This window comes from Hemitrygon akajei, chromosome 8 (genome assembly GCF_048418815.1).
Source record: "Hemitrygon akajei chromosome 8, sHemAka1.3, whole genome shotgun sequence".
Classification (NCBI taxonomy): Eukaryota; Metazoa; Chordata; class Chondrichthyes; order Myliobatiformes; family Dasyatidae; genus Hemitrygon; species Hemitrygon akajei.
Genome location: NC_133131.1, coordinates 163849029 through 163868563, shown reverse-complemented (window position 1 = coordinate 163868563; position 19535 = coordinate 163849029). Strand labels below are relative to the sequence as shown.

At 45.7% G+C, this 19535-nt stretch overlaps 2 protein-coding genes across 2 annotated transcripts in view; both read right to left on the bottom strand.

The window, feature by feature from the left end:
• The window catches only part of LOC140732391 (nuclease EXOG, mitochondrial-like), a 75216-nt gene extending 72273 nt beyond the window's left edge, over positions 1-2943 (bottom strand). Inside the window, exon 1 of the mRNA XM_073054974.1 lies at positions 2757-2943. Coding sequence (XP_072911075.1) covers positions 2757-2931 — 175 coding nt within the window. The 5' untranslated portion in view covers positions 2932-2943. The remainder of the gene's footprint in view (positions 1-2756) is intronic.
• Positions 2944-18292: 15349 nt separating this feature from the next.
• The window catches only part of acvr2ba (activin A receptor type 2Ba), a 147564-nt gene continuing 146321 nt past the window's right edge, over positions 18293-19535 (bottom strand). The window contains 1 exon segment of the mRNA XM_073054973.1: positions 18293-19329. Within this exon segment, the coding sequence (XP_072911074.1) occupies positions 19135-19329 (195 nt within the window). The 3' untranslated portion in view covers positions 18293-19134.

Sequence of the window (19535 nt, the reverse complement as noted above, 5' to 3'; positions counted from 1 at the left end):
GAAATAAAGAAAATTCTACAGGGTTCACATACTTTCTAGCACCTCTGTAATTGTTCATTCCTTATCTGTTAGGGCATAGTAGTTTAGTGAGAATGGCAACAGGATAGTGTTTTGTACTGTGTGTGGGATAGGGGAAATCATGGGGTGTAGTCCATCTGGTCCAGGTGACTTACCTACGTTCATTACATTTCAATTTCCCAAGCACCTTCTCTTAGTAATAGCAACCCCATACCCACTTCTGACTGACACTCTTGAATTTCTAGCATACTGATAGTCTTCCACAGTGAAGGAAAATGCAAAATACTTAAATTCCTCTATTTCTTTGATTTCCCCTACTATCTCTCCAGTATCAGTTTCCAGAAGTCCAAAATCCATTCTCACCTCTCTTACTCTTCGTACATCTAAAAAAAAACTTTTTGTATCCTCTTTATATTATTGACCTTACCTTCATATTTTACCATCAATCTTTATCTACCTCTATCACCTAACATCTGCAACATACCCATCTCCAAGATATCTCCCTTTAGGCCAACAACACACCTCATCCTCCATTCATTGTGTGAAGTTTGGTGAGGAAATATATCAAATCCTGCCTGAGCGTATGGATCCACTCCAATTTGCCTAACATCACAACAGGTCAATATCAGATGCCATTTCATTGGCTCTTCACTCAACCCTGAACATCTGTACAGTGAAGATGCATACATCAGGATCATTGACTGCAGCTCTGCATTCAACACTATCATCCCCTCAAAACTAACCATGAGTGGCAAAGTTTGCCGATGATATGAGGACAGGTGGAGAGGTAGGTAGTGCTGGGGAAACAATACAATTGTAGCAGGACAGACAAATTGAAAGAATAGACAAAAAAGTGGCAGATGAAATACAGTGTTGAGAAATGTATGATACAGTAACGCATTTTGGTAAAATGAACAACAGTTTAGACTGTTATCTAAATGGGGAGAAGGTTCAAACATCAGAGGTGCAGAGGGACTTGGGAGTCCTCATGCAAGATTCCCAGGTTAATTTACAGGTTGAGTCTCTGGTAAAGAAGGCAAATGCAATGTTGGCATTTAATTCAAGGGGAATAGAATATAAAAGCAAGGAAATAATGCTAAGGCTTTATAAGACACCAGTCAGGCTGTACTTGAAGTATTGTCAACAGTTTTGGGCCCCATATCTCAGAAAGGATGTGTTGTCACTGGAGAGTCCAGAGAAGATTCACAAGGATGATTCCAGGAACGAAGGGGTTAACATTTGAGGTGTATTTAGCAGCTTTGGGCTTGTACTCACTGCAATTTGAAGAATGCAGGGGATCTCATTGAAACCAACCGAATGTTGAAAGGACTAGATAGAGTGGATGTGGAGAGAATGTTTCCTATGGTGAGGGTATCCAAAACTAGAGTGTACAGCCTCAAAATTGAGGGGTGACCCTTTAGAACCGAGATAAGGAGGAATTATTTTAGCCATAGAGTAGTGAATCTGTGGAATGCTCTGCCACAGACTGCAGTGGAGGTCAAATCTGTGGATATATTTAAGGTGTAAATTGATAGTTTCCCGATCGGTCAAGGCATCAAAGGGTATGGCAAGAAGGCAGGTGTGTGGGGTTGAGTGGAATCTGGGATCAGCTATAATGGGATGGTGGAGCAGACTCGATGGGCTGAATGGCCTAATATAATATCCTAAGACCTGGGCAGCAATACCTCCTTGTGCAATTGGATCCTCAATTTCCTTATTTGCAGACCCCAGTCAGTTCAGGTTGGCAACATCTCCTCCACAGGCACCCTCAGCACAGCGGTGCCACAAGGCACCCCCACTCTATTTGTTTTATACTTCTGACTGTGAGGCTATGCACAGCTCCAATGCCTCATTTGAGTTTGCTGCTGTTGGCTGAATCAAAGGTGGTGACAAATCAGCGCATAGGAGGGAGACTGAGTGGTGCCACATACTCAATGTCAGCAAGACCAAAGGTCTGATTATTGACCTCAGGAGGAAACCCGAGGATTGTGATCCAGTCCTCATCGGTGGATCAGAGCTGGAGGGCCAACAACTTTAAATTTCTCAGTGTTATCACTTCAGAGGATCTGCCCTGGGTCCAGCATGCAAGTGCAATTACAAAGAAGATACGGCAGCACATCTCCTTTCTTGTACGTTTGCAAATATTTGGCACATCATCTAAAACTGGCGAATTTTCGTAAGTATGCGGTGGAGAGTAAACTTAACTGGCTGTATCATGACCTGGTATCGAAGCACCAATGCACCTGAAAGGAAAAACCTACAAAAAGCCGATCCATCGAAGGAAAAGCCTTTGGGGCCATGTGGCAGGAAAACAGCATCCATCATCAAGGATCCCCCACCAATGCGGCCAAGCCCTCTTCTCACTGATGACATGAGGAAGGAGGTACAGGAGCCTCGGGTCCCAAATCACTATGTTCAGGAACAGTTTAATAACTGATAATTCTGAACCAGAGGAGATACCTTCACACACCCCAGCACTGAAATGTATCTACAACCTCAGGGAGACAGTTCACAGACTCTAGAACTCATGTTCTCAATATCATTTATTACTTATCTATTATTGTTTTTCTTTTAGTATTTGCATAATTTGTTGTCTTTTGCACGTTTGTCTTTGTACTTACTGTGACTGTCTGCAAGAAAATAAATCTCAGGGTTGTATATGTACTTTGATTATAAATTTGCTTCGAACACTGCATCACAGCTTCCCAGCACCTCCCTCACACTCCTCCTTGCCTCACCTCCCTCAACCTTCTCTTCGTCCTGCTGCCGCCGGCGGGTCCACTGCACAACCAGTGCGCAGCCGAAGGAGCCCAGGACCGACCCACACACAAAGCCGGCCCCGAAGAGTCGCCGACTGCCGCCGCTCAAATTCAGAGCTCGCAGCACCGACCGAAACCCGCCCTTCCGCGCCATTTCAGCCGAACGTCCCACCCACCCCTCTGCGCGTGCCCCCCATCCACTTCGGCGGACCTCCAGCCACCGCTCCCTCTCCCGCTCGGCGGACCTCCAGCCACCGCTCCCTCTGCCGCTCGGCGGACCTCCAGCCACCGCTCCCTCTCCCGCTCGGCGGACCTCCAGCCACCGCTCCCTCTGCCGCTCGGCGGACCTCCAGCCACCGCTCCCTCTCCCATTCGGCGGACCTCCAGCCACTGCTCCCTCTCCCGTTCGGCGGACTAACGGCTCACAGATGGCGGGAATGATCCGGGTAAAAGCAGTGGCCATTCGGCCCGTCGTGTCCGGATCCCCCTTTCGCTGAGATTATAGAAACATGGAAAACCTAAGGAACAAAGCTGTGCCGAACATGTACTCACTTTAGAAATTACCTAGGGTTACCCATAAGCCCTCTATTTTTCTAAGCTCCAGACAACAAACAGCATGGTCTACGTTGAACTGAACTGAACGTGCCAAACTTATTTGAGAAAGAATATACTGACATTAGAGAGGGTTCAGAGAAGATTCACGAGAATGATTCCAGGAATGAAAGGAATGATGAGGAACGTTTGGCAGCTCTGGAGTTCAGAAGAATGAAGGGAGATCTCATAGAAACATTACGGATGTTAAAAGGCTTGAACAGATTAGATATGGCAAAGTTATTTCCCATGGTAGGCAGTTCTAGGACAATAGGGCACGGCTTCAGGATTGAAGGACATCCTTTTAGAACAGAGATGTGGGGAAATTACTTTAGTCAGAGGGTGGTAAATCTGTGGAATTTTTGCCACGAGCAGCTGTGGAGGCCAAGTCATTTGATGTATTTAAGACAAAGATAGATAGGTTCTTGATTAGCCAGGGCATCAAGGGTATGGGGCGAAGGCAGAGGACTGGGGATGACTGGAAGAATTGAATCAGCCCATGATTGAATGGTGGAGCAGACTCAATAGGCCAAATGGCCTACTTCTGCTCCTATATCTTACGGTCTTAAGATGAGGCGACACTTCACCTGAGAGTCTGTTGGGGTCGTATACTGTGTCTGATGCGGCCTCCTGTATATCGGTGAGACCCGACGTAGATTTGGAGACCGCGTCGCCAAGCACCCACACTCTGTCCACCAGAAAAAGCGGGCTCTCCCAGTGGCCACACATTTTACCTCCACTTCCCATTCCCATCCTGACATGTCAGTCCATAGCCTCCTCTACTGTCGTGATGAGGCCACACTCAGGTTGGAGTAGCAACACCTTATATTTTGTCTGGATAGCCTCCAACCTGATGACACGGACATAGATTGCTCAAACTCCCGCCCCCCACCATTCCCCCCTCTTACCTGCCCATCACCTCCCTCTGGTGATCGTCCCCCTTCCCTTTCTTCCATAGTCTCCTGTCAGATTCCACCCTATCCAGCCCTTTATCTCTTTCATCAATTGACTTCCTAGCTATTTACTTCACCCCTCCCACTGCCCCGCTCTCACCCATCACCTGCCACCTTGTACTTCTTCCTCCCCTCCCCACTTTAATCTGATTTCTCATCTTCCTTTCTGGTCCTGAAGAAGGGTCTTGGCCCGAAACGTCGACTGTTTACTCTTTTCCATAGACGCCACCTGGTCTGCTGAGTTCCTCCAGGATTTTGTGTGTGTTGCCCTGGATTTCCAGCATCTGCCAATTTTCTCCTGTTTGTGACACCTCACACTCGTCTGTATTAAATTGCATTTGCCATTTAAGCCCATTTTTCCAACTGGTCCAGATCCTGCTGCAAGCTTCGATAGACTTCCTCACTGTCTACTCTGCTCCCATTCTTAGTGTCATCTGTAAACATATATTTTTATATTTCTTGTCAATTAAATGGTGATTTTTTATGTATTACACATTACTGCTGCTGCATAACAGCACAAGTCAGAGATGACAAAGCTGATTCTGATTAGCTGTTCAATTGGTCAAGGCAATGGCAGGTGAAATTTAATCCTGGTAATGCACTGATGCATTTTCTTTGGGAGGAATCAGATAAAAGGACGTATGTACTCCATGAATGAAAGGTTCCTAAAGAGCAGCACTGTAAGACCATTCGACATAGGAGCAGAATTAGGCCATTCAGCCCATCGAGTCTGCTCCACCATTCCACCATGGCTGATCCCGGATCACACCAATCATACACCTGCCTTCTCACCGTAACCTTTGATGCCTTGACCAATCAGGAAACTATCAATTTTTACTTTAAATATACCCATGCTGTTTGTGGCAGAGCATTCCACAGATTCACTACTCTGACTTTAAAAAAAAATTCCTCCTTATCTATAAGTGTCATCCCTCAATTCTGAGGCTGTGCCTTCTAGTTCTGTCCTCTCCACATCCACCTTATCTGGTCCTTTCAACATTCAGTAGGTTTCAATGAGATCCCCCCCCCCCACCCCCACATTCCTCTAAATTCCAGTGAGTACAGGCCCAAAGGTGCCAAACGCTCCTCATATATTAACCCCTTCATTCTCGGAATTATTCTCGTGAATCTCCTCTGTACTCTCTCCAATACCAACACATCCTTTCTGAGATATGGGGCCCAAAACTGTTGACAATACTCCAAGTGCAGCCTGACTAGTGTCTTATAAAGGCTCAGCATTATCTCTTTGTTTTTATATTCTATTCCCCTTGAAATGAATACCAACACTGCATTGGCCTTCTTTACCACGGTACCGAGGAAATAAGGGACCTTAGTGTACAAGTCCAGAGATTTCTGAGAGTTATGACATAGACAAGTCAAAGTCATACTGTTGCTGGATGTAAGTTACTGCCTTCCATGAAGAGCGTCTTCATCTGTTCTGTAATGGGGTAGCTCCATGGCGTTTACCATCGCAGGGAACCGTACTCTCTCCGGTCCTGTTCACCCTGTACACATCAGACTTCCAATATAACTCAGAGTCCTGCCATGTGCAGAAGTTCGCTGATGACACGGCCATAGTGGGGTGTGTCAGGAATGGACAGGAGGAGGAGTATAGGAAACTGATACAGGACTTTGTGATATGGTGCAACTCAAACTACCTGCGTCTCAATATCACCAAGACCAAGGAGATGGTGGTGGACTTTAGGAGATCTAGGCCTCATATGGAGCCAGTGATCATTAATGGAGAATGTGTGGAGCAGGTTAAGACCTACAAGTATCTGGGAGTACAGTTAGACGAGAAGCTAGACTGGACTGCCAACACAGATGCCTTGTGCAGGAAGGCACAGAGTCGACTGTACTTCTTTAGAAGGTTGACGTCATTCAATGTCTGTAGTGAGATGCTGAAGATGTTCTATAGGTCAGTTGTGGAGAGCGCCCTCTTCTTTGTGGTGGCGTGTTGGGGAGGAAGCATTAAGAAGAGGGACGCCTCACGTCTTAATAAGCTGGTAAGGAAGGCGGGCTCTGTCGTGGGCAAAGTACTGGAGAGTTTAACATCGGTAGCTGAGCGAAGGGCGCTGAGTAGGCTACGGTCAATTATGGATAACTCTGAACATCCTCTACATAGCACCATCCAGAGACAGAGAAGCAGTTTCAGCGACAGGTTACTATCGATGCAATGCTCCTCAGACAGGATGAAGAGGTCAATACTCCCCAATGCCATTAGGCTTTACAATTCTACCGCCAGGACTTAAGAACTTTTTAAAAGCTATTATTAATGCTTTTTGAGATAGTGATTTAGATGCATATCATATTCTTTACTGAGTTAAGTATTGTATGTAATTAGTTTTTGCTACAACAAGTGTATGGGACATTGGAAAAAAGTTGAATTTCCCCATGGGGATGAATAAAGTATCTATCTATCTATCTACTGTATTGTCGTGCAGTTCTACTTACTCCATTATAGGAAGGAAGTAGAAGCTTTGCACCTCCAAGGGGACCACAACCTTGTCATTGGGTTTGGAGGCTATGTTGACCTATGTTGGCTGGAGTCAGGGTCTTGTGCTTTGGATCTTGGTAGGGTCACCCATGACAAACAGGTCAAAGGGTAGAGGGTAGAAAGAGTAGTCCACTGGTTCTCCAGGTTTGGGGGTTCAGCTCAGGGCCAACAACCCTGATAGGTAAAACAAAATTATTACAGAAACAGCAATAAAGAATCCTTCTACATCCAAGTGCGACAGTATTCCTAAGACCTGCATGTCTGACAGTACTGAAAAGCCCAGAGGTAGCTACTGACATGATGGAGGAGGCTGTGAAACCCCGGAGATGGAGGACCTTCATTGTTTAGGACACTAGCTGTCCCAAACACCATCAGCGTAATGGTCAGTAAGTCACAGGCTTTGCAATATGTTGACCCGGATGCTGCCTAGATTTTGGACAGCATTAGCTAGAAGGGCTGGACAGACTTGGATCATTTTCATCAGAGGGGAGATTTGATAAAAACTATATAAACTGACAAGGCACAGGTAAGTCTTGTTTTCAGGCAAGAAATACTGAATACTGAAGGGCATTGATTTAAGATGAGAGGGGAAAGGGAGAAGTCTGGGCAAGTTTTATTTACTTTAAGCAACATACAAAATGCTGGAGGAGCTCAGGAGGTCAGGCAGCGTCTATGGAATGAGTAAACAGTTGAAGTTTTGGGTTGAGACCGAGGGGAAGGAGGCTGGCTGGAAAGTGATAGGTAAAGGAGGGGAGAGTGGACAATAGGAGAAAGGGAAGGAGGAGGGGACCCAGGGGGAAATACTAGGCAGGTGTTTAGAAGTGAAAGGTCAGAGTGGGGAATGGGGTGGGAGGTGTCAGGGCAGATTTGTTCACCGGAAGGAGAAATCAATATTCATACCATCAGGCATCAGGTTGGAGGGTACCCAGATGGAACATAAGGTGTTGCTTCCACCCAGAAGGTAGCCTCATCTCGGCACGGGAGGCGGCCATCGACCAACGCATCGGAATTGAAATGCTTGGCCACCAGGACATCTTGTTTGTGGCAGATGGAGTGGAGGTGCTTGACAAAGTGGTTCCCCAATCGAGGACAGGTCTCACCAATGAAGAGGAGGCCGCACCGGGAGCACTGGACCCAATAGACAACCCCAGCAGATTCGTGCTGAAGTGTTGCCTTACATGAAAGGACTGTTTGGGGGCCCTGAATGGAGTTGAGGAAGGTGGTGTATGGGCAGGTGTAGCACTTTGCAGGGTTGAGCGCCGGGAGGGACGAATGGACAAGGGATTCACGGAGGGAACGATCCCTGCGGAAGGGGGGGATGGGGGTTAAGATACGTTTAGTGGTGGGATCCCTTTGAAGGTGGCAGAAGTGGAGGATAAAGTGTTGGATGTGGAAACTGATGGGGCAGTAGGCAAGGACAAGAGGAACTCTGTCCCTATTGCAGCAGCAGGAAGATGGGGTGAGCGCAGATGTTTGGGAAATCGAGGAGAGTAGAGGGAGGGAAACCCTGTTCTTTAGAGGAGGGAAACATCCCTGATGTCCTGGAGTGGGAAGCTGCAAAGGTGTATAAACTGACAAAAGAGAATATCATTTTTACAGAACAGGTATAGTGGAGATAACCAGTAGATTTATGAATGATGCAAGTTGACAGAGAGATCGAGAAAGGGGTGGGAGGTGTCACAGATGGACTGTGAATTTAAGGGCGGTGGAGTTAGAGGCAAAGCTGATAACATTTATTGGTTTTGTTTACAAGGTGCCTGGGATGCGCTGCAAGGGGTGGTGGAGGAAGCAGATATGACCGTGGCATCTACACGTCACGCGTGACTGTAGGGATATGGATATGGATCAGGTGCCAGTGTGGAACCTAGAACAGTACAGCAGTGCCCAGGCCCTGCCAATGTGGTGCCAACCTTTCAAAACACCGAGATCAATCACACAGAGCCCTCTAGTTTTCTTTCATCCATGTGCCCGAGTCTCTGAAATGCCCCTAATGTATCTGCCTCTACCACCACACCTCCAATCTGTTTAAAAAAAAGACATCCCCCTCCCACCCCCGTACCTTTCTCCGACCATAGTAATGGAGTTATTAGTGCATCACATAACGACGTCTAGAGTCACCGATTGGGATCCAATTCCTGCGTTGTCTGCACATTCTCCCTGTGACCGCGTGGGTTTCCTCTGGGTGCTCCGGTTTCCTCCCACATTCCAAAGACACATGGTTAGGGTTAGTGAGCCGTGCACGTGCCACGTTGGCACCAGAAGCGTGGGTAACATTTGCGGGCTGCCCCCAACGCAGTCTCCACTGATTTGACACAAATGACAGTTTCACTATACATTTTGACAAACTGGGCACGTGACAAATCGAGCTGATCTTTAAACTGACACGCAAGTTGGGGACAGGCAGGGAAAACTAATCAAAATATAGCAGAGTGACTTGACCAGCTGGTGAAACCCCAAATGCCATTGCTTTTCTGTCCATCCACTGCAGAGTTTTTGGGAGCATGAAATCAGTGTGAAATTTCCCATCCCCTTTCACAACATTAAAACATCCAACTCACAGTCCTCCGTTGATACCCCTGCCCCCCCTTACCCCCATCCCTATCTATTATTTTAGTCTGGTTCTCTTTCTCTTCCCCCCCCCCCTCACTATAATCTCCCCCCAGCCCTACCTTTCTTTCTCTTTTATTTCTCATAATTCTCCACCTTCCCCATAGCCTATTTCCCTTCAGCCTATCACTTCCCAGCTCTCTACTTCATCCCTCCCCCCACTTCTTATCCCCCCCCTCAACCATCCCATGTTACTTCACTCCTGATGAAGGGTTTCGGCCCGAAACGTCGTCACTACCTCCTCCCATAGATGCTATCTGGCCTGCTGAGTTCTGCCAGCATTTTGTGTTTTTATTAAAACACTCCCAGTTGTTTGATGGATGTGTTACGATTAAGTCCCTGTAGAGCATTTGCTACCTCTGGGCCTGTATTTGGAGTTCAAAAAGGGGAGTGGAGTTGTTTGAGATCTCATTGAAACTTACCAGATACTGGAAGGCTTGGAGGGGATGTTCCTGTTAGGAGAATCTAGGATCAGAGGGCACAGCCTCAGAATAAATGACATCCCTTTAACACTGAGATGAGGAATTTCTTCAGCCAGAGGGTGGTGAACTATTAAAGCAGGCTGTGGAGGTCAAGTCACTGGAAGTATTTAAGGCAGAGATTTACAGGTTCTAATTGTACAAGGGGGTTAAGGGTTATGGGGAGAAGGTGGGAAAGGGAAGTTGTAAAGGGAAAAAAGTAACAGCCATGATTGGATAGCAGAGTAGATTCAGTGGGCCAAATGGCCTAATTCTGCTCCTATATCTTCTGGTCTTACCACATGTCCTGGTAGGCTAATGACACGAACAAAGAATACACAGAGCACTACAGCACAAAAACAAGCCCTTTGACCAAACTATTGCTTTAGAGACGAGAGGAAGCTGCAGAGGTGGGAGGGTGGAGGGGAAGAGGAAGGTTAGCACAACGTTAAGATCATTAGCAATGTGACTGGGAGTCCAGCGAGTGAAGCTTTGCTGCTTAGCGGAAAGGAGAAGCCGTCCTTTTGACCGATCTGCTTGTCCCAATGAATGAACTGTGAGCAAACTGTGCATAACTTCTTCCAGAGAAGGAGAAAAGATTCTTGATGAAGCACGGAGGTTTATCAATTTTTTTTTATTTTCATATACAAAAAGATAAAGTTGAAATAATCCTTTCTAGTTCCTCCTATTGCAATGGTGCTGTTTCACAGGAGGTGGGGGGGAATACTACATTCATACTGGTTTTGTTCTGGCATTTGGGTCCAGAAACTGGGAACAGCAACACCTCAACTTAGCATCTATTCAAACATTTGATACTTATTTCTAAAATTACCACAGTAAAAAGAACAAAGATCACTGCAAATTGTATGAAGTATGTTACAATGATTGTTAAAGTGTTCTGTTCAAGATGTAGTCCTTTCAGAACTGTTAACGCAATGGAGGGAGCATCGTTTTAGGGGTGCATCTTTAAAGAAAAAATTAACATAATATTTATTTTCCAATTCAGAGGGGTTACATCAAAGAGCCTAACTCTCTGTATATGTTTATTAAACAATTTTTAGTATAAGTTCTGTTAAATCAGTAGTACAAGCTAACACGGTCCTACAATTTTCAACTACAATAGTGAATTATATCCTACACATTTACAATTCACATCTGATATAAGGAACAGTACTTAAGTTTGGGCCCAAAGATTAAGAAACCTTCCAAATCTTTTCCAGCATCAATTTTCAAAGCATTGCAATTAATTCCTCCTTTAAACTGGTCAGATTGCATGACTTATTTTTTTATATTTCCTTCATCCTAAGTCATTTTTTAATATACTTAAAAAATCCAGGTTTACTCTGGCAAATTCATCAACTTACTGATAAATAAATAGAATTAAAAAAAACAGATTTAAATATCGTAAATTAAAACAAGTTTAAAATGCAAAAAAGAACAGCTCTCCATGGTGTTAATTATTTTCCTTGATTATGTTGACAATGGCATTGTGTGGAATCATAGTCAGAAAAGAGTTTCGTGCTTTCCTAGTGTATATGACCAATAAACCCTTCTCGGGCTTCCAGGTGGTTACAAGTATCAATTTTAACTGACCTTCTTGATGACAAACTCTGCCATCTTCATCTGCGTTATCCCTGATGAAGCTGGCAGAGTTTGTCATCGAAATGTCGGTTAAAATCGATTCCCGTACCCGGTTGGAAGCCTGAGAAGAGTTTATTCATCGTAGTTGGGTTCACCAGCTAAGAGTTAAGTCAGAAATACCAAAGAGATTTCTGTAACAGCAGCTAGAATCTGCTGTACAAGGCATCCCAAGGCCAGTAACCATTATTGGCATCACTGGTGCCCCACTGGACAATTAATACTATTTTTAAGCAGTGGAGTTTGATACAACACCCCTTTCCCAATGCCAACATTGTGTAATCCCAGAAGTATCAGCTTCTCCGTTTTAATTTGACGTATCCTTTAAATACTGAAAGGCTCTCTAGGTAGTGAGTTAAGAGACAAGAGTTCCTGGCAAACAGTGTTTAATTCCTCCTCTCTGCTTTGTTTCGATTATACGGCCAACAATATCCTCTAAACACCAGGTGAAATAAATTACTCAAAGCTGCAGAGACATTTCACATTTTTTGTTTGTTTCACTCCTTGAACATTGTTATGAGGGATGTAGCCTAACAATCTCACTCTCAATAAATTTAGAGTCTCTGACTGCACAAGTCGTGTGATGAGGCAGTATTATTTGGTAGGCAAGCCACGTTTAAAACTGAACTACAATGACATATCTTTAGAGCCCTGAGCCCCAAGATCAGCTGTCACCAGGTAACAGTGGGTCACATCCAGAGTCGCAGAGGGCAGAACTAGGGAAAAGAGCTTCGATCTTTACCCAAGGACCTTGGCTCCATTGTAATGGCGTGCAACCCCTCTAGCAAATCTAAAAGTGGCTGGTTGAAAAGACATTCCACTGAATAACACACACACAAAATGCTGGATGAACTCAGTCAAGGTGAAGGGCCTTGGCCCAAAATGTCGACCATTTGTTCCTTTCCATGGATGCCACCTGGCCGCTGAGCTCCTCCAGCAATTTGTGTGTGTGTGTTACTCTGGATTTCCAGCATCTGCAGAATCTCTTGTGTTTATCCCACAGAACAGATAAAACATATTATTTACGTTAAGGCTGGACAAGCTAGTTTAATGGCGGGGCAGTCTTAAAGATTTCTACTCTGGGAACCAAATACTTCACCAATCACTACTGAAGCTGAACAGTCTACATTCACTCAGAGCAATCGCTGTGAGTTATTAGAACAAGGAGACAGACAGCGTGGTTAAAACAAAACAGCTGCACTGCCTAAAGAAATAAATAACACTAAATATGTCAGGCAATTCTGCAAGTGAATGAACGGCTTTCAGTGTGGAGTTCCTGAAATACCCGTTTTCTTTGATGAATTTTCTATTACAAATAGTTGAGAGCTCACCAGTCCTGATTCCCACTTAGTTCTACTGATGGGATGGCTTTCAAGTGGGCATTTAAAAAGCATATCGACAGGTTTGGTGACTTGAGGCACAGGTTATATGGACATACCAGTTACACTGACACAGACCATTCCAGGGGGAACACAGTCCTTCAGGACAAAGCACATGTGTGGGGGTGTAAATTCACTGAAAGCAAAATTCAAATCGGTAATAATTTTTAAAATCTGTTTCTCTCCAGGTAAATTGAGGAGTCTGAATGCTCGATCTTGAGTTCCTATTAGAGACCAGGAGGGTGGAGGAAGATTTCTCAAATCGTTGTCCCCCAGCAATTCTCTGCTGTCACAACCATAGAGGCCCTGCATTTAGCTTTGCCTGAGGGAGATGGGGTGACCTGGAGACCGACTCCCTGTGGCCTTGTTGGCACTCAAGGGCTTGCTACTTCTCTCTCAGCACTTGCCCTCCACCAGTCTCACCACTCCCAACCCCACCCTGGACCCGAGCATTCACTCACATACTCAGCTGCTTTGCTGTCCCTGCCATTTGCACACTTCTGACACATCTGAAGCAGAATTTTGCCCTTGGCACTGAGCACCCTTCATTGAAGGTAACGATTAAGGCCTATCTGTGGATTATTATTATGTGGTTTTTACCGACCCTCTCCAAGGTACTGCCCTTACCCCACCATAGAAACTTTTAATACACAGGGGCTCCAACATCAAAAATAAACTCGTCAGTCCAAAATCACTTTTTAGCAGCTCTGCCTCCAAATTAAATCCTTTTCAACACAATGCCATTTCAAAGCTTCACTTGATGCTGGACCTGTCAGTAAAGATTTTTCAATCCCTGGGAATGTTTTATTTAAAATGCAAGTGATAATCCAGAGAGGTTTGTGTTTTGGTTACATTTGTGATGTCAAGTTCCAGCTGGCAACACTGTTTAGCGAGGTCTGAGGTAAATGGTTCCTTAAAATACCTGGATCACAAAACTGCATCCGGCCTCCAACTGAATGAAGGAAATGGCTGGCCAATGAGCAAAAGAAAAAGACGACGCCAAAAAGGACAGCTGTTTCCTGGTGAAACCCAACGCAAGCTAAGAGAAGTAGGGCAGCTGCTTGTGACGCGCAAGGAAAAGCAAAGGAGGTATAGGAAAGGCACAATATTGACGATCCTTCACTTTCTGCTGGATCAGTGTTGGCATATGGAGACAGTAAACACGAAGAACCCTCGGGAGGAGTGGTTTCGCTCAAGGCTCGCGTCGGTTCAGATACTTTTGCATAACGTGTAGTTGTGTGGTGAAAAGGCTTTAGAAGGTGTCGACCTGTAAATGTCTGAATGTATTGGTGGAGCAGAGTGAACTAGCCCAGCATGAGCTTCAGATAAAGGCCGTGCTTTCACTTGCCAGATTAGTGGCTTCAGCCTTATCTGTGGACCTGATAACATTTCATGCGAATGAGCCCTTGATGGAGATCAATCGATGTGCACTCGGTGACTGCAAACGATTCACACAAGACAAGCCAGCCTGACAATCGCAAGCACATTGTCTAAAAGATTACAACTCAGAGCAGGAGTGTCACTGACTTCCAGCAGTAGGAAAACTACCCGCAGAGACTCTGCATCCAAGAAGCTGAAGGAGTTCAGCTGAGCTGTTGGCCGAGGCTTAGACTGGAAGTGACATACAAAGTTGTTTAAAATGGACAAGAAAATTACAGCTTCTACACCAAATCCCTCTCAGAAGCTCTGTGACACACGGGGGCCGGAGACATGGAGCTAGGATGTTACACGGTGAAGATAAGACAGGCGCATGGTTGAACAGACCAGACCATCCGGTATATATTTAATAAAAAGAACCACCCGCATCTTTTAATGTACATTCACTTGCTGCTCATTTGACTGTACACCCTGCACTGGATGAAGTGTACAAGGGCGTGCGTTGGGAGACCGGAACCCCCAGCATATTCACCTCCCACCGTGCCCACGGCTGGCCTTCACGGCTAACTTTATTACCCTCCAGTTTACTGAGAGAGCGACACCAGCTCCCACACCCGGAGGCCCTGAAGGGAAAGGACACTGGTCTGTCACAGTCTTGCCAAAGGTCTTTCCAGATTGGTACAGCCCAGGACATCCCAGCCCTACCCAATTCCAATGGAGGATTTCCATTCCTCTCATCCACCAACTGGGGAATGCCACACGCGAGGCTTCGTACAACCTGAATCTAGCCGGCACAGTTCATTGTAGGACCAATTAAAGAACGCTCGGGGATGCTAATTGGATCTGCTCGTTATCCGGCTTCTTATACGAATGTTTGGAGACCATGAGCTACAAACAGCTGAACGCGTGCCTTTGTAAGGTCAGCTCGGACAGGGGAACACGTTCCCTCACAGCTGCACGTGCTATCCATGCACACCAGCTCCAGCCTTCAGCCAATCAATTCAAGTCAACTCAATCTTGTTTCAAAGAATTGGCTGCAAAAATGATAAGACGCCCAACTAGGTAGTACTATTTTTTTCTGAATACCAGCCATCAGTTCAGCCACAGTTACCTCAGAGGGGTAAGGGAGCCCTTATTGAACCCAGTTTCACGACTAGAGCTCTGGATGCTGTAGCCCTATGCTCTCATATCTCGGCCTACTCCTGCCTCAAGTTTCAGCCTCCAAGACAGGAAAACTTCCTCCAAGCGATTTCAATTCCTCACTCAGCTTAGATGGAGCAGGAAGGACTTGGTCAGCTCCCCAGTTCCCTGATTTAGGGAATGCTAGTCCTAGAAATTGTACCTTGCTACCTGCTGCTCTGTCAAGTACTTTTTCAATACAGTGAAGAAATAAGATGGTGAGTATTTACAATACCGTACAACAACTCAGGGGAAGGACAAGAGCGAATGTGATACTTCAGAGATTACCGGACAGATTGGAAACACCGACACCTGTTTCCTGCCCCATTAGGGTCCCAGGATACTATTGACAATTGTGGCCAGTTTAAAAACACAGTCAGAGAAAATAATGAATCTTTGAAATGAGCTTGAAAATAGAACCACAACCAACAAATACCATACAAATTGTTGGTTCAATCTGCTTAGAATTGGTAATACATCTGCATAGTTTCGTGCCAAAGTGGATCGATATTTATATCAAGCAGCAGGCTGGAACTCGAACCAAATCACATTCCAAAGTGTGGCACTGGGAAGGAATTGAAGGAAGTGCAGTTTAAATGTTTTTCTTTAAAATACAAACACAGTTACTGTGGCAATCCACAAAGATATGACCGAAGGGCCCTTGGTATTAAGCGTCATTACAACAGAGTGGCTCTGGATATCGAAACAGCTTTATACAGAGGAAAGCACATTGAAGACACAACTCAGCAAAGCTACTGGACAATACACTAGAAGGTGGTTGGATCCTCCCCATAGAGGCCACAGTTTAGTTGAGGTCTGGGTGCAATGGCTTAGTTCTGTCCTCTCCCTTCAAAGGAGGATTGATTTCCTCTTCCACTCCTTTTTGGTCTCCTGGGAATCTGGAATCTGCAGCCCTGCCGACATTCACACCTCTGAGGAGGGATGCCGGAAAAGCTGCCCGATGAAAGAATTCCACGCCAGGCTGTGTGGAAAGGTGATCGTGCAGAGGATCCACCCAAGAACAAACAGTCCAATATAACCCAGGGGGTGCCATCAACCCCCGGCCCTTCTGCATAATTCTTTCGTCTCACCACCCACCCCACCCACCCCCCATCCCCCCAACCAAAGTTCTTTACCACCACATCCCTTATAAGCCTGGGCTTTGTCTTTCAATTGCCAGAGTGAAGCACTCCCGAGGTCCCGTTTCAGAGCAGGGAAATGGAGTGAGGTACAGTTCACCAAAGCATCCCACGTCAGGAGCATTGCCTCTTCCTGGATCACTGAGGAGGTCGACGCCTGACCAACACGGAGATGCACATGATCACAAAAGCCCACACCACTCGCTTAACATCTGGCTGATAAACACACCAATTAATAGCTTGCTAAATTTTATATCACCTATTAAATTAGTATCAGCAAAGTAATCTCATTAGCCCCAAAGGAAACAAAACCCATCAGAAAATCCTTTGAAAATTTCCATGGTGAAGAAAGGGAGTCAGAGCTGATGTTGTGTGATGGTTCTGCCACGACTAACAGATTTTGGTATAACAACATCCATCCTTTGAGATTTTCTTTCCCTCTTGTTTTAGATTGTCCCACGATGTTCACAGAAACAAGTAGAGCCATGTGTTCCTGAGTCCAAGCATAAAATGCTCTTCTCGGTGGTGAAAAGCTCAAATCCCTTCAGGGAACTGTGGCCAGGATCAACTGAAACAAATTAATTAGCCCCAGATTTTTGATCACCATTCATCAGGCATTTGGACAGGAGAGAGGGAGGTCACGTGTGATGGGGGGTCATTGGCAAGAGGCTTGTAAATCACCAAGCCAATGCAATCCTTGTCCTCCTCTCTCCTTCAACTCAACAAACCAGATGCAAAGAGGTCTTCTTAAACAGTTTGCCTGCTGGTAAACCAAGTTAGCTTTTGCTTCCTTCTAAACACAAAAAGCTTGTATCAACGTCGTGTGAACATTTAGCACAAAGAGACCATGTCCGATAAAACTTCATCAACCAACCCTTAATACATAATCACACTTTGAGTCTTCCTGTTAGCTAAAAATATGGCACATGGGGTGGTCTTGCAGGGAATAAAAGAGAGAAATTAAAACCTCTAAAAAGACTTTGCAAACTACTGTCTGGAAGACGACATTTGCATTGCAAAGATTTAGCTGCAAAGGGAGAAGAAATCATGAAGTGTTTTGTGTGTGTCTGAGGGGAGGCGAACTGAAACCTCCACTAGAGCAAAATATTCACAAGAGCGACAGGAGGTGAGGCAAGCAGCAAACAAAATGAGACCAATAATGCCCAGATACCTTATAGGCAATATTCTACAAACCTACAGTTATTTACAATGGTAAATGGTAGCACTTCCTAATAATTTGGAACTTATTAAACTCCCTTGTCATAAAAGCCAACTTACATTAAAATAGCTCTACAAAGACAACACAACTAACAAAATATATAATAAAATCATACAGGTAGAAAAAATCTGAGGTATTTCTGGTTTTATTTTGAGGTGGTTTGTGGTCATGAGTTTTGTTTCACGTTAAAACCTCGGAAGCCACATTATGTAGTCGATGTGTGTGTGTGTTTTTTGTCTTCTTGAAACATTGCATGTCGCAAAATAAAAAGAGCAGCACTCGGGACATTCACGGACTTAAAACTGCTTATGGCGTGTAAATATGCGGCCATAAAATATGCACCTCTTTCTTCTTTAAGACAAAATAAACTCGTTTTTTTTCTCCCGCACCCACCCTCCCTCCCTCCCCCCTCCCACCCCGCGTGCCTGTTGGATAATGACGCGCTCGGGAAAAAAACACGACCCCCACCCATCCCAAAAAACCCCCTAAAATTGACCGGTTACCTGAGAATTACTTTCGGAGCTACTTACATATACTTGCTTTGTCCAAACGCTGCCAAGCCTGTTCACTCCTCCCTTCGCGACCCCACCCCCTTTCTCCCTTCCCCCCTCACGCCAACATCCCAGGGGGAGTCCCTTCCCACCTCTCCCTCAGTGCGGGGCGAGTGCACGTAACAGTGTGTGTGTTGGGGGGGGGGTGGTTGGCGCTCACGTAATAGCGTGCGCATGCACGTTACGGTGGACACCCGTTCTCCCGTTAAAAAGACCGCTTTGAAGCGCTCGCCGTCGAAAGTGTGTGTGTGTGTGTGTGTGTGTGTGTGTGTGTGTGTGTGTGTGTGTGTGTGTGTGTGTGTGTGTGTGTATGTATAGATCCCTTGAGGAAGGTAAAATCATGTGTAACAGTCAAAAAAGGTTTCCTCCTATGGGTGCAGCATTTTGTTTTTTTTTCATTTTCTTCCTGCTTTTTGCCGGTGGTACAGGTTTTCGCAAACATCTTTTTTTTTAAAAAAAGTCACAAACATGCTGTCGAGAAGACAGAGAAAGCTACAAATGAGCGTGGAGAAAGAAAAATGAACACTCACACGGCTGAAATGGACTCAAGTCTGAGGTACCTGCACCTTAGTAGCGGTAATTTTTTTTGCTGCATTCACTGGTTGGTATCTGAATGCTTTTGGATCGAGATGCCCATCGAATACAGTAGAGTCGTGTGTGTGTGTGTGTCTGTGTGTGCTGGTAAATAGCTCCGGATCTGAGCACAGCGACCAGAAGTCAGGTTAAGTTAGCAGCTACGTCGTGTGGGTCCGACTTCGGCGCCGTGGGATCAGATGCTGGACTCTTTGGGGGGCAGGTCCACGTTGGTGAGGGTGGAGACGCGGCTCACCAGGCCGTCGGAGGTAGTGCCGTTGATTAGCCTGCGCGTCTGCGCGATGCGCTCCACCACGCAGCCAGCCGACAGGCGCGCCTCCGCGTCGTGGTCCCAACACTCCTCGATCGTCTCGCAGAACAGCGCCAGCCCCTGTGGGAGAAAGAGAGAAGCAGGCAGCTTTAGGGCAGGACGGCCACTCGGGTGTCAGGAGGTGCTGGGCGCCAGGGGGCAAGAGTGGAGGTTGACCGGCGCCCACGGGAAGGGACACTGACCTCAGTGAATCATAGAACACTACAGCACGGAATTAGGCCATTTGGCCCTTCTAGTCCATGCAGAACTATTCATCTGTCTTGTGC